The sequence below is a fragment of the Mustelus asterias genome, chromosome 26 (genome assembly GCF_964213995.1).
Source record: "Mustelus asterias chromosome 26, sMusAst1.hap1.1, whole genome shotgun sequence".
Taxonomy (NCBI): domain Eukaryota; kingdom Metazoa; phylum Chordata; class Chondrichthyes; order Carcharhiniformes; family Triakidae; genus Mustelus; species Mustelus asterias.
In genome coordinates, this window is record NC_135826.1 from 40967390 (window position 1) to 40983187 (window position 15798).

The following is a 15798-nucleotide window of genomic DNA, read 5'->3' on the forward strand; positions in this document are numbered from 1 at the left end:
AGGGGGGATCTTATTGAAACTTACAGGATACTACGAGGCCTGGATAGAGTGGACGTGGAGAGGATGTTTCCACTAGTAGGAAAAACTAGAACCAGAGGGCACAATCTCAGACTAAAGGGACGATCCTTTAAAACAGAGACGAGCAGGAATTTCTTCAGCCAGAGAGTGGTGAATCTGTGGAACTCTTTGCCACTGAAGGCTGTGGAGGCTAGGTCATTGAGTGTCTTTAAGACAGTGATAGATAGGTTCTTGACTAATAAGGGGATCAGGGGTTATGGGGAAAAGGCAGGAGAATGGGAATGAGAAAAATATCAGCCATGATTGAATGGCGGAGCAGACTCGATGGGCCAAGTGGCCTAATTCTGCTCCTATGTCTTATGGTCTTATGGTCTTAGATAAACACTGGGGCTACAAGAGCAGGTCAGAGGCTGGGAATCCTGCGAGAGTTACTCACTTCCTGACTCCTCAAAGGCTGTTCACCATCTACAAGGCACAAGTCAGGAATGTAATGGGATACTCTGCACTTGCCTGGATGACTTTTAAAAAAAATATTCATGGAATGCGGGCATTGCTGACGAAACCAGCAGTTATTGCCCATCCCTAATTGCCCTTGAGAAGGTACTGAGCTTCATTCTTGAACCGCTACAGTCCCTGTGGCGTAGGTACACCCATGGTGCTGTAAGGGAGGGAGTTCCAGGATTTTGGTCGAGTGACAGTGAAGAACGGCGATATATTTCCAAGTCAGGATGGTGAGTGACCTGGAGGGAACCCTGAAGGTAGTGGTGCTTCTATACACTTGCTGCCCTTCTCCTTCTTGGTGATAGAGGAAGGTTTGGAAGGTGCTATCTAAGGATCCTTGGTGAGTTGCTGCAGTGCATGTTTTGATGGTACACACGGCTGCTGCTGTGTGTTTGGGGTGGAGGGAGTGGATGTTTTTGGGTGGGGTGCCAATCAACTGGGGCTGCTTTGTTCTGAATGGTGTCAAGCTTCAAAAGTGTTGAAGCTGCACTTAGGGGAGGCGATGACAAAGTGGTTATGTCACTGGACTGGTAACCATGACACCCAGACTAACGCTCTAGAGACATGAGACCTGGCCACCATCCAGTCTATTCTAACTCTTACAGAGTTTCGCTCCCCTCGCTATCACACTGGAATAATCAATCTGTACACTACCCACCTCTGTTGTGATTTATAAGGTTCTTTCTCGTTATCCCAATGTCTAGTATTTCCTGTGCTTACCGTGTGGAGGCCGCAGTGAGTTCAGACACCAGTTGGTCATTGCTGATTGCTGGAGCTTCTGATGTTGGTGCAGTCTCCTAAAAATGGAGCAGAGTCAATCAGACCTTGACAAGATCCTCAGCTAAGAGCTTATAATTCTGAGTGCTCTGATTTATTTCATTGCTTTCTCTCTCTTTCTACCCCTCAGATATGATCACTTGACTGAGATCCATAGGGCTTCCCCCAGCCATCTCTGGCAGTCTCATCACGTGACCAGGCATTGTCTGGAAGCCCATGAGTGAATGTTGGCAGGATGTCTGACTGAGCCTCAGACTAAAACGCTCTCCAGAAATGGTCACTAGATTTTTAATTCATTCGTGGGACATGGGCATTGATGCACTATCAATACCCAGAGACGGAATCTGGAATAATAGGCTTTTATTAACTATAAAAGGGAACTAACTCTACAGTAAACTCTAACCGAGGGACCAGACCAGAATGAGGCGAAGGGAAGGAGCAGCCACCTTTATGCCCCAGTGAACAGGGGAGGAGCCTCAGGCAGCACCGGTAGGGGTGTGTCCAGTCATCAGAACATAACAGTGGTTATCAGGACATAACAGTGGTTTACCACAGGCATCACTGGCTGGCCAGCATTTATTGATGTGGAGATGCCGGCGTTGGACTGGGGTGAACACAGTAAGAAGTCTCACAACACCAGGTTAAAGTCTTTAACCTGGTGTTGTGAGACTTCTTACAGCATTTATTGTCCATCCCTAGTTGCCTTTGGAGGGCAGTTGAGAGTCAACCACATTGCTGTGTCTCTGGAGTCACATGTAGGCCAGACTAGATAAGGACAGCAGATTTCCTTCCCTAAGGAACATTAGTAAACCAGATGCTTTTTTTTCCCGACAATCGACAATGGTTTCATGGTCAGCAGTAGATTTTTAATTCCAAATATTTTTAATTGAATTCAAATTTCACCATCTGCCGTGGCGGGATTCGAACCCGGGTCCCCAGAATTTAGCTGAGTTTCCGGATTAATAGTCAAACGATAATACCACTGGGCCATCGCCTCCCCAGATAGTGGTCAGGAGCAGGAATACTGCTGCACCATCAGTGAGACACCTGTATCTCTGTCCTTGGACGTACCTCCTTGACGCAGTGTGCGATGTGTTGCTCTTGTAGACACTCCTCACGCTCTGCCTGCCAGTGTGCGAGGAGGAGGATTGTGGCCACTTCCTGAGTCTCCTGGGATCGCAGATTCTGCTCCAGCTCTCTCCTCTCCTTCTTCACCCAACTCAGCTGACCTTTCAGCCAGGAAATCTCATCCTGATAATCCATTAAGGAGGAGCAGATCAGAGACTCTCAATATGTACTAAGATACTCTGCAACAAGTAACTAGGGCAATGAAGCCCAAGGGTCACTGCTGGAGAAATTCATAGTAGGTTAGAGAAATTTCAAATTTCAGGCAAGGAAGGAAATTGCAGGGGCTCTGACCCAAATTTTTAATTCCTCCCTGGCTACAGGGGAGGTACAGTAAGAAGTCTCACAGCACCAGGTTAAAGTCCAACAGGTTTATTTGGCAGCACAAGCTTTCAGAACACTGCCCCTTCATCAGGTGAGGTGCCAGAGGACTGGAGAACAGCTAATGTGGTCTCACTATTTAAGAAAGGTTGTAGGGACAAGCCAGGAAACTACAGACCAGTGAGCCTCACGTCTGTGGTTGGGATACTACTGGAGAAGATTCTGAAGGAGAGAATCTATCTCCATTTGGAGAGGCAAGGTTTGATCAGGAATAGTCAGCACGGTTTTGTCAGAGGGAGGTCATGCCTAACAAAGTTGATTGAATTTTTTGAGCATGTAACCAAGTGTGTGGATGAGGGTAGTGCAGTTGATGTAGTTTACATGGATTTCAGCGAAGCATTTGACGAAGTACCACATTGGAGACTTATTAAGAAGGCTAATGCACATGGAATACTGGGTGATCTGATAAGGTGGATTAATAATTGGCTTAGCGGTAGGAGACAGAGGGTGGTGACAGACAGCTGCTTTAGTGACTGGAGGCCAGTGACCAGTGGTGTACCACAGGATCCGTGCGGGACCCCCTATTGTTCATCATTTATATAAATGACATAGATGACTATGTGGGGGGTAGGATCAGTACGTTTGCCGATGACACATCTGGCATGTGGGAGTCTTTAAAATCCACATCTGGCATGTGGGAGTCTTTTAAGGAGCAGTTGATAGGACTGCAGGACAGGCATGTGCCTGTAAAGAGGAAGGATAGGAAAGGTAGGATTCGGGAGCTGTGGATAACCAGTGAAATTGTGGGTCTAATCGAAAAGAAGAAAGAGGCATACATGAGGTCCAGGCAGCTAAAAACAGATGGAGCACTGGAGGGATACAGAGAGAGTAGAAAAGAACTCAAGCAGGGAGTTAGAAGGGCAAAAAGGGGTCATGAAATGTCCTTGGCAGACAGGATTAAGGAGAATCCTAGGGCATTTTATACATACATTAGGAACGAGAGGGCTGTTAGGGAAAGAATCGGACCTCTCAGGGACAAAGGAGGGGAATTATGCTTAGAACCAAAGGAAGTAGGTGAGATCCTAAACGAATACTTTGCATCAGTATTCACAAAGGAGACGGACATGTTGACTGGTAGTGTCTCAGAGAGATGTGTTGACCCGTTAGAAAAAATCTCAATTGCAAGGGAGGAAGTGTTAGGTTTTTTAGGAAACATTAAGACAGACAAATCCCCAGGGCCAGATGGCATCTATCCTAGACTCCTCAGGGAGGCGAGAGATGAAGTTGCTGGGCCTCTAACAGAAATCTTTGTCTCTTCGCTGGACACAGGTGAGGTCCCAGAGGATTGGAGGAGAGCAAATGTGGTCCCGTTATTTAAGAAGGGTAGCAAGGATAACCCGGGTAATTATAGGCCGGTGAGCTTGACGTCCGTGGTAGGGAAATTGTTGGAGAAGATTCTTAGAGATAGGATGTATGCGCATTTAGAACTGAATAATCTCCTTAGCGATAGACAGCATGGTTTTGTACGAGGGAGGTCATGCCTCACAAATTTGGTTGAGTTTTTTGAGGAGGTGACAAAAACGATTGACGAGGGAAGGGCCGTGGATGTCGTCTATATGGATTTTAGTAAAGCGTTTGACAAGGTCCCTCATGGCAGGCTGGTGCAAAAGGTTAAATCTCACGGGATAAAAGGTGAGCTAGCTAGATGGGTGGAGAACTGGCTTAGCCATAGAAGACAGAGGGTAACAGTGGAGGGGTCTTTTTCCATTTGGAGGTCTGTGACTAGTGGTGTTCCGCAGGGCTCTGTACTGGGACCTCTGCTGTTTGTGATATATATAAATGATTTGGAGGAAGATGTAGCTGGTGTGATCAGTAAGTTTGCGGACGACACAAAGATTGCTGGAGTTGCGGATAGTGATGAACATTGTCAGAGAATACAGCAGGATATAGATAGGCTGGAACATTGGGCGGAAAAATGGCAGATGGAATTTAATCTAGATAAATGCGAAGTGATGCATTTCGGTAGATCTAATGTAAGGGGGAGCTATACAATAAATGGCAGAACCATCAGGAGTATAGACACACAGAGGGACCTGGGTGTACAAGACCACAGATCCTTAAAGGTGGCAGCACAGGTGGAGAGGGTGGTCAAGAAGGCATATGGCATGCTTGCCTTTATTGGACGGGGCATAGAGTATAAAAGTTGGCATATGATGTTGCAGCTGTATAGAACATTGGTTAGGCCACATTTGGAATACTGTGTCCAGTTCTGGTCGTCACACTACCAGAAGGACGTAGAGGCTTTGGAGAGAGTACAGAAAAGGTTTACCAGGATGTTGCCTGGTATGGAGGGTCTTAGCTATGAGGAGAGATTGGGTAAACTGGGGTTGTTCTCCCTGGAAAGACAGAGGATGAGGGGCGACCTAATAGAGGTGTATAAAATTATGAAGGGCATAGATAGGGTGAACAGTGGGAAGCTTTTTCCCAGGTCGGAGGTGACGAACACAAGGGGTCACGGGTTCAAGGTGAGGGGGGCAAGGTTCAACACAGATGTCAGGGGGATGTATTTTACACAGAGGGTGGTGGGGGCCTGGAATGCGCTGCCAACCAAGCTGCTTGAGGTGGACATGCTGGGATCGTTTAAGACTTATCTAGATAACCACATGAACAGACTGGGAATAGAGGGATACAAACGAATGGTCTAGTTGGGCATATGAGCGGCGCAGGCTTGGAGGGCCGAAGGGCCTGTTCCTGTGCTGTATTGTTCTTTGTTCTTTGACACAAAGATTGGTCGGGTGGTTAACAGTGAGGTTGAGTGTCTTGGGCTACAGGAGGGTATAGATGAGATGGTTAAACAGGCGAATAGGTGGCAGATTTAACCCTGAAAAGTGTGATGTGATACACTTTGGAAGGGGTAATTTGACAAGGAAGTATATTTTGAAAGGTTTGACACTGGGAAGTTCCGAAGAACAAAGGGACCTTGGCGTGTTTGTCCATAGATCTCGGAAGGCGGAAAGGCAGGTTAATAGGGTGGTGAAAAAGACATCTGACATACTTGCCTTTATCAACCAGGGTATAGATTACAAAACCAGAGAGGTCACGTATAGAACTTTGGTGGGGCCACAGCTGGAGCACTGTGTGCAGTTCTGGTCACCACATTATAGGAAGGATGTGATTGCACTGGAGGGAGTGCAGAGGAGATTCACCAGGATGCTGCCTGGGATGGAGCATTTAAGTTATGAAGAGAGGTTGGATAGGCTTGGGTTGTTTTCTCTGGAACAGAGAAGGCTGAGGGGCGACCTGATCGAGGTGTACAAGATTATGAGGGGCATGGACAGGGTGGATAGGGAACAGCTGTTCCCCTTAGTTGAAGGGTCAGTAATGAGGGGACACAAGTTAAAAGTGAGTGGTGGGAGGCTAAGGGGGGGGGGGGGATTTGAGGAAAAACGTTTTTACCCAGAGGGTGGTGACAGTCTGGAATGCGCTGCCTGGGAGGGTGGTGGAGGCGGGTTGCCTCACATCCTTTAAAAGTACCTGGATGAGCACTTGGCACATCATAACATTCAAGGCTATGGGCCAAGTTCTGGCAAGTGGGATTAGGTGGGCAAATCAGGATCTTTTACGCGTCGGTGCAGATTCAATGGGCCGAAGGGCCTCTCCTGCCCTGTGGGATTCTGTGATTCTGTGAAATAATCAGGGATCTAAATCACTAATAAAACACCAGCAATAAAAGAAATGACCTCAGATCCGACTCAGAGTCTAACGGGGGAACTGTCTACATGAAAATGGTATAAACACAGTTATCTCTCTTTCTCTTCGCAAAGATGCTACCAGCCCTTCTCATAGACCATAACCATAGAATCCCGACGGTGCTGCAGGAGGCCATTCAGCCCATCGAGTCTGCACTGGCTCTGACAGAGCATCTCACCCAGGCCCTATTCCTGTCACCCCACGTATTCACCCCACTAATGCCCCTAACCTCCACATCTTGAAGGGGCAGTTTAGCGTGGTCAATCCACCTAACCAGCAGTTCTTGTGGACTGTGGGAGGAAACCGGAGCAACCGGAGGAAACCCACGCAGACACAGGGAGAACGTGCAAACTCCATACAGACAGTGACCCAAGGCCGGAATCGAACCCGGGTCCCTGGCGCTGTGAGGCAGCAGTGCTAACCACCGCGTCACCGTGACGCTCTGATTTTATCCAGAATTTTCTGTTTTTATTTCAGATTTCCATCATCCGCAGTTTTTGTTTTCACTTTCAACAGAAAATTGAATAAATAAGTATTTGAAGGGAAGAAAGTTACAGAGCTGTGGGAAAAGGTGGGGTAGTGGGAGCTTGCATAGGCATGATGGACTGAATGGCCTCTTTCTCTGCTGTAAGCTTCGACAATTCTATAGGATCAGGAGGAGGCCATTCAGCCCTTTTAACCTGTTCTTCCATTCACATTCTCTCTTCCACCTTCTGTCGGGAAAAAGATACAAAAGTCTGAGGTCACATACAAACCAACTCAAGAACAGCTTCTTCCCTGCTGCTGTCAGACTTTTGAATGGACCTACCTTGCATTGAGTTGATCTTTCTCTACACCCTAGCTATGACTGTAACACTACGTTCTGCACCCTCTCATTTCCTTCTCTGTGAACGGTATGCTTTGTCTGTAGAGCACGCAAGAAACAATACTTTTCACTGTATGCTAATACATGTGACAATAATAAATCAAATCAAATCAAATCAAAATCAAATCAATTCAGATCATGGCTGATCTGAACCTGAACTCCATCTTTTCACCTTGGTTCCTTAACCCTTAATACTCTGACCCAACAAAAATCCATAAATACCCTCACCAGTGGCACTTACCCTGACAGTCACAAGTTCTTGCAGAACTTCCTTCTTCGCCTTCTTGTGTTGGTGAACCACCTTGTGTGAATGTGTGCCGATCCCAGGCACCACCAAACCCTGTGTGGCCGTTCCAGTCTCACTGCTTTGAGAGCTGGCCTCACCCTCCCAGAGGGTGGGGAGATAGCGTTTCAGGTGAGCTGCTGTGTCTCCCAGTTCCAGGATGGTCAGCATTACTGCAGCACAGCTGACTCGGAACCTTGTGACGTCTCCTCTCAGACGAGTTTCAACATCATCACCCTCCGGCTCCCTCGAGATACTGGAAGTCCTGCAAGTGAGAGCATAAGGACTAAATCTGGAATAAATAGGAGGGCCATTCAGCCCTTCAATCCTTTTTCAAAATCCATTTATGGGATGTGAGTGTCACTGGCTAGGCCAGCATTTATTGTCCTAGTTGCCCTTGAGAAGGTGGTGGTGAGTTGCCTTCTTGAACCACTACAGTCCCTGTGATGTGGGGACACCCACAGTGCTGTTAGGGAGGGAGTTCCAGGATTTTGACCCAGCGACAGTAAAGAAACGGCAATATTATTCAAAGTCAAAATAGTGAGTGACTTGGAGAGGAACCTCCAGGTGGTGGTGTTCCCAAGTATCTGCTGTTAGAAACATAGAAACTAGAAGCAGGAGGAGGCCGTTCGGCCCTTCGAGCCTGCTATGCCATTTATTATGATCATGGCTGATCATCAAATTCAATATCCTGATTCTCCCCCTTCCCCCATATCCCTTGATCCCTTTAGCCCCAAGAGCTATATCTCATTTCTTCTTGAAATCAAACATTTTGGCCTCAACTACATTCTGTGGGAGTGAATTCCACACATTCACCACCCTCTGGGTGAAGAAATTTCTCCTCACCTCAGTTCTAAAAGGTTTACCCCTTATCCTCAAACTATGACCCCCTAGTTCTGGGCTCCCTCACCATTGGAACATTCTTTCTGAATCTACCCTGTCTAACCCTGTTAGAATTTTATAAGTTTCTATGAGGTCCCCTCTCACTCTTCTAAACTCCAGTGAGTTTAGTTTATCTGCTGTTCTTGTCCTTCTAGGTGGCAGTGGTTGTGGGTTTGGAAGGTGCTGCCTACGGAGCCTTGGTGAATCCCTGTAGTGCATCTTGTAGATACTACACACTGCTGCCAATATTTGTTGGTGGTGGAGGGAGTGAATGTTTGTGGAAGGGGTTCATCTGGAAGGTGTTCATCTCCTTACGTGTGGTTGGAGCTGCACTCAATAAGGCAAACGGACAGTATTCCATCACACTCCTGATTTGTGCCTTGTAGATGGTGGACAGGCTTTGGGGAGTCAGGAGGTGAGTTACTCGCTGCAAGATTCCCAACCTCTGACATGCTCTGGTAGCCAGAGTATTTATATGGTTAGTCCAGTTCAGTTCCTGGTCAATGGTAACCTCCAGGATGTTAATAGTGGGGGATTCAGCAATGGTAATGCCATTGAATGTCAAGGGGTGATGATTAGATCCTCTCTTTTTGGAAATGGTTATTGTCTGACACCTGTGTGGTGTGTGTAGCATGAATGTTACTTGCCTCTGGTCAGCCTAATCCTGCATATTGTCCAGGTCTTGCTGCAATCGGACACAAACTGCTTCAACTAGGTCAAGGCTGATCTGTTGCTCCAACTCCACATCCCTGCACTATCCCAATGCCTCTTAATTCCCTCAATGTCCAGAATTCTATCCCTCTCAGTCTTGAGTGAACTCAACATCTGACATCCACAACTCCCCGGACTGAAGAATTCCGAAGATTCACAACCCTCTGAGGAAAGAAAATCCTCCCCCACCTGGTCCTAAATGATTGATCCTTTATTCTGAAATTGTGACCCCCCCCTGTTCGAGGCTGCCCGCTCAGGCGAAACCTCCTCCCAGCTCCGGCCTGCTCAACAGCATTAAGAATTTTATATGTCGGCACGGTAGCACAGTGGGTTAGCACTGCTGCTTCACAGCTCCAGGGTCCCGGGTTCGATTCCCGGCTCGGGTCACTGTCTGTGTGGAGTTTGCACGTTCTCCCCGTGTCTGCGTGGGGAAACCTCCGGGTGCTCCGGTTTCCTCCCACAGTCCAAAGATGTGCGGGTTAGGTTGATTGGCCAGGTTAAAAATTGCCCCTTAGAGTCCTGAGATGCGTAGGTTAGAGGGATTAGCGGGTAAAATATGTGGGGGTAGGGCCTGGGTGGGATTGTAGTCGGTGCAGACTCGATGGGCCGAATGGCCTCCTTCTGCACTGTAGGGTTTCTATGATTTCTATGTTTCAATGAGATCGCTCCTTGTAAACTCCGGGATATAGACCTACTCTACTCAATCACCTTCTTTCCCGAAATAACCATATTTCAAGCTTAAAGGGTTAATATGAGGACAGATTGTACAGACTAGGCTCCAGTTTAGAAGATTAGAGGGTGATATAACTGATAACCATCTCTGTAACTTCCTTCAGTCCCACAATCACCGGGATTGCTGTCCTCCTCCAGTTCTGGCCTGTCGCACATCCTCAATTTTAACCTCTGCACCATTGGTGGGCATGTCTTCAGCTGCCTCATTGCTAAGCTCTAGAATTCCCTTCACTAACCTCTCCACCTTTCGCTGCTCCTTTGAGATGCTCCGACCTCTTTGACCAAGCTTTTGGCCACTTGTCCTCGCATCTCCATAATGTGGCTCCTGTGAAGCACCTTGGGATGTCTCACTGTGTTAAAGGCAATGAGAGAATGTAAATTGTGGCTGAGACGCACAGTATTTAACCTCACCTGTCCTGCGTGCGTTCTGACGGGGCCTGATGTTGTGGATCAGCAGTCATTGGGTAAATGCCATGAACATTCCCCGCTGGTGTCAAAGTGGCAGCACCAGGTACTCCTTCTCTGTCCTTACTGCCAAGTCTGCCAACTTTGTCTATGCGCCAATGAGCTGAAGAGAGAGCAGAGGAAACAATTAAAATTAGTCTTGACTCATGTCCCCAAACACACCCGAACTTACTTTTATCTCCGAGAAAGAGAGAAACAACTGCCCCATTGTGTCAACGCTGGCTTTTCACGAGAACATCCAGGGCGACCTCAGCAGTGACACACAGGCTCACTGCGCTGTAACTCCTTCTGGAGGAAGTCTCAAGAAGGAAGGGGGGGAAAGGACAGACCCCCCCCCCCCCTTCCTGTCCCTCTCTCCCACTGCTGGTTTGCCCTGGCCCCATGTCCTCCTCCCCATCTTCCAGCAAGTGGGATGCAGGTGCGGACGGGAGTTGTTATGAGGATGGTGGACATGTTCCCAGGGTTTCTCTGGTTAACACCACATTCCTCAGATGAGTTGATTTACTTTGCTTACCCAGCTTTTCAGAGTGCCAGTTTCCTGCCTCTAACTGTCTCCGCAGGGAGCTCCCTTTAGCTTCAACCTCAGTCAGGAGCTGTTCACAGGCATCAGTACACTGCTCGCTGCAGGAAACACAGGTTCAGATCTTCAATTCCACAACAATAACATTGAAAGGATGTTATATTAAATTTCTATCAGACCTTGGAGTGCCGTTCTGACAGTGTGGCGCTCCCTCAGTACTGAACCTCTGACAGTGCGACACTCCCTCAACACTGACCCTCTGACAGTGCGACACTCCCTCAGTACTGAACCTCTGACAGTGCGACACTCCCTCAGCACTGACCCTCTGACAGTGCGACACTCCCTCAACACTGACCCTCTGACAGTGCGACACTCCCTCAGTACTGAACCTCTGACAGTGCGACACTCCCTCAGCACTGACCCTCTGACAGTGCGGCACTCCCTCAGCACTGACCCTCTGACAGTGCGACACTCCCTCAGCACTGACCCTCTGACAGTGCGACACTCCCTCAGTACTGAACCTCTGACAGTGCGGCACTCCCTCAGCACTGACCCTCTGACAGTGCGACACTCCCTCAGCACTGACCCTCTGACAGTGCGACACTCCCTCAGCACTGACCCTCTGACAGTGCGGCACTCCCTCAGCACTGACCCTCTGACAGTGCGGCACTCCCTCAGTGCTGACCCTCTGACAGTGCGGCACTCCCTCAGCACTGACCCTCTGACAGTGCGACACTCCCTCAGCACTGACCCTCCGACAGTGCGGCACTCCCTCAGCACTGACCCTCTGACAGTGCGACACTCCCTCAGTACTGACCCTCTGACAGTGCGGCACTCCCTCAGTGCTGACCCTCTGACAGTGCAGCACTCCCTCAGTACTGACACTCTGACAGTGCGGCACTCCCTCAGCACTGACCCTCTGACAGTGCGGCACTCCCTCAGTACTGACCTCTGACAGTGCGGCATTCCCTCAGCACTGACCCTCTGACAGTGCGGCACTCCCTCAGTACTGACCCTCTGACAGTGCGGCACTCCCTCAGTACTGACCCTCTGACAGTGCGGCACTGCCTCAGTACTGACCCTCTGACAGTGTGGCACTCCCTCAGTGCTGACCCTCTGACAGTGCGGCACTGCCTCAGTACTGACCCTCTGACAGTGCGGCACACCCTCAGCACTGACCCTCTGACAGTGTGGCACTCCCTCAGTACTGACCCTCTGACAGTGCGGCACTGCCTCAGTACTGACCCTCTGACAGTGTGGCACTCCCTCAGTGCTGACCCTCTGACAGTGCGGCACTGCCTCAGTACTGACCCTCTGACAGTGCGGCACTCCCTCAGCACTGACCCTCTGACATTGCGGCACTCCCTCAGCACTGACCCTCTGACAGTGTGGCACTCCCTCAGTATGAACCTCTGACAGTGCGGCACTCCCTCAGCACTGACCCTCTGACAGTGCAGCACTCCCTCAGTACTGACCTCTGACAGTGCGGCACTCCCTCAGTACTGACCCTCTGACAGTGCAGCATTCCCTCAGCACTGACCCTCTGACAGTGCGGCACTGCCTCAGTACTGACCTCCTGACAGTGCGGCACTCCCTCAGTACTGACCCTCTGACAGTGCGGCACTGCCTCAGCACTGACCCTCTGACAGTGCAGCATTCCCTCAGCACTGACCCTCTGACAGTGCTGCATTCCCTCAGTACTGACCCTCTGACAGTGCTGCACTCCCTCAGCACTGACCCTCTGACAGTGCAGCATTCCCTCAGCACTGACCCTCTGACAGTGCGGCACTGCCTCAGTACTGACCCCCTGACAGTGCGGCACTGCCTCAGTACTGACCCCCTGACAGTGCGGCACTCCCTCAGTACTGACCCTCTGACAGTGTGGCACTGCCTCAGTACTGACCCCCTGACAGTGCGGCACTCCCTCAGTACTGACCCTCTGACATTGCGGCACTCCCTCAGTACTGACCCTCTGACAGTGCGGCACTCCCTCAGTACTGACCCTCTGACAGTGCGGCACTCCCTCAGCACTGACCCTCTGACAGTGCGGCACTCCCTCAGCACTGACCCTCTGACAGTGCGGCACTCCCTCAGCACTGACCCTCTGACAGTGCGCCACTCGTGTGGCACAGAAAGTATCAGTCACATTTTGTGCTCAAGTTCTGGAATGAGATACTGATGTGAAGATTGACAGGTTGGGGATGAATGAGTGGCCGCGCTGGGTTGGTTGTGGGTGCAGGAGGTCAGCCTTACCTGTACTGCAAGGCCAGCCGCAGTGCGGTGCCGTTGGATTCATGTTTCCCCAGTAGCATGCTCAGCTTCTCGCAGTCACCTTTACTCTCCTGCAGGACTGCTGACAGCTGCTCATTGTGGCTTTTCCATTTGTCAATACAGCTGCAGCAAAAACAGGTAAAGTTTATTTATTAGTGTCACAAGAAGGCTTGCATTAACACTGCAATGAAGCCACTGTGAAAACCCCCTCTTTGCCACACCCCTGCGCTTGTTTGGATACACTGAGGGAAAATTTAGCACAGCCAATGCACCTAACCAGCACGTCTTTCGGACTGTGGGAGGAAACCGGAGCACCCGGAGGAAACCCACGCAGACACGGGGAGAACGTGCAGACTCTGCACAGACAGTGACCGAAGCTGGGAATCGAACCCGGGTCCCTGGCGCTGTGAGGTAGCAGTGCGAAGCCACTGTGCCACCGTGCTGCCCAAGCAATGCCGCAGCAACAGAACAATTATTAAAACTTTGCACCCTTCCAAAGTCCCACACAATCTCAGCCATTCCACCATCACAGCTGGGTGAAAGGTCTGTCACGTTCCTGTCAGCAGAGCGGGAGCGTCCTCAGCAGGGACTGCGCGGAGTAACGGGTGTTTGACAATGCACCGTATCACCGACTTGTCAGAAAAATTGAAGCTGATGAGGTGAAAGGGAGTGGCAGCATGGATACGGAATACACTGAGAGTCAGCAAGCAGAGATCGGTGGAAGAATAGTTGTTTTTCAGCCAGGAAGAAGGTTTTTTGTGGTTTTCCTCAGGGATTGGTATTGGGACCAGGATTGGTATAAGGGTGGCATGGTGGCACAATGGTTAGCTCACTCCCTAACAGCACTGTGGATGTACCTACACAGTAAGAGTTTTAACAACGCCAGGTTAAAGTCCAACAGGTTTATTTGGTAGCAAATAGCATTAGCTTTCGGAGCGATGCCCCTTCAGCGCTCCGAAAGCTAATGCTATTTGCTACCAAATAAACCTGTTGGACTTTAACCTGGTGTTGTTAAAACTCTTACTGTGTTTACCCCAGTCCAACGCCGGCATCTCCAAATCATGACGATGTACCTACACCACGGGGACCGCAGCGGGTCAAGAAGGCAGCTCACCACCACCTTCTCAAGGGGCAATTAAGGGTGGACATTAAACGCCGGCCTTGTCAGCGACGTCCACATTCCGTGAAAAAATAATTTAAAAACTTGCCTGTAAAATATTTGAACGAGAAAATGGGAAAGAATTCCAGATATCAATAGTGGGGAAAATTCTCAAATTCATTATCAAGAACTTTATAGCAGAGTCAGCATGGATTTATGAAGGGGAAATCATGCTTGACAAATCTGTTGGAATGCTCTGAAGATGTAACGAGTAGAGTTGACAAGGGAGAGCCAGTCGATGTGGTATATTTGGACTTTCAGAAAGCGTTTGACAAAGCCCCGCACAAGAGATTATCGTGCAAGATTAAAGCGTATGGGATTGGGGGAAGTGTATTGAGATGGATAGAAAACTAGTTTGCAGAGAGGAAACAAAGAGTAGGAATTAATGGGTGCTTTTCAAATTGGCAGGCAGTAACTAGTGGGGTGCCACAGGGATCGGTGCTGGGACCCCAGCTATTCACAATATATATTAATGATTTGGATGAGGGAACAAAATGTAACATCTCAAAGTTTGCAAATGATACCAGGTTGGGTGGGAGGGTGAACTGTGACGAGGATGCAGAGATCCTTCAGAATGATCTGGACAGGTTGGGTGAGTGGGCTAATCAATGGCAGATGCAGTATAATTTGGATAAGTGTGAGGTTATTCACTTTGGAAGCAAAAACAAGAGGCAGATTACTACCTGAATGGCTGTAAATTGGGAGAGGGGAGTGTGCAGAGGGACCTGGGTGTCCTTGTGCACCAGTCACTGAAGGTAAGCATGCAGGTGCAGCAGGCGGTAAAGAAGGCAAATGATATGTTGGCCTTCATTGCGAGAGGTTTTGAGTACAGGAGCAGGGATGTGTTGTTGCAATTATACAGGGCCTTGGTGAGGCCACACCTAGAGTATTGTGTGCAGTTTTGGTCTCCTTTTTTGAAGAAGGATGTTCTTGCTCTCGAGGGAATGCAGTGAAGGTTTACCAGGCTGATTCCGGGGATGGCGGGACTGATGTATGAGGAGAGATTGACTAGTTTTGGATTATTTTCGCTGGAGTTCAGATGAATGAGGGGGGATCTCAGAGATTTATAAAATTCTAACAGGACTAGACAGGGTAGATGCAGGGAGGATGTTCCCGATGGTGGGGGAGTCCAGAACCAGGGGTCACAGTCTGAGGATTCTGGGTAGACCAATTAAGATGGAGATGAGGAGACATTTCTTCACCCAAAGAGTGGTGAGCCTGTGGAATTCATTACCACGGGAAGTAGTTGATGCCAAAACATTGAATGTATTCAAGAGGCAGCTGGATACAGCACTTGGGGCGAATGGGGTCAAAGGTTGTGGGGAGAAAGCAGGATTAGGTTATTGCGTTGGACGATCAGCCATGATTGTGATGAATAGCAGAGCAGGCTCGAAGGGCCGAATGGCCTCCTCCTGCTC

At 49.2% G+C, this 15798-nt stretch overlaps 1 protein-coding gene across 1 annotated transcript in view; it reads right to left on the bottom strand.

Annotated features, from left to right (window-relative positions):
* The window catches only part of LOC144479764 (colorectal mutant cancer protein-like), a 35813-nt gene that overhangs the window by 5462 nt on the left and 14553 nt on the right, over positions 1 to 15798 (bottom strand). The window contains exons 8-13 of the mRNA XM_078198800.1: positions 13204 to 13344; positions 10945 to 11051; positions 10377 to 10533; positions 7599 to 7905; positions 2368 to 2547; positions 1240 to 1316 (exon numbers count right to left, since the gene is read on the bottom strand). Of these exons, the coding sequence (XP_078054926.1) occupies positions 1240 to 1316; positions 2368 to 2547; positions 7599 to 7905; positions 10377 to 10533; positions 10945 to 11051; positions 13204 to 13344 (969 nt within the window). The remainder of the gene's footprint in view (positions 1 to 1239; positions 1317 to 2367; positions 2548 to 7598; positions 7906 to 10376; positions 10534 to 10944; positions 11052 to 13203; positions 13345 to 15798) is intronic.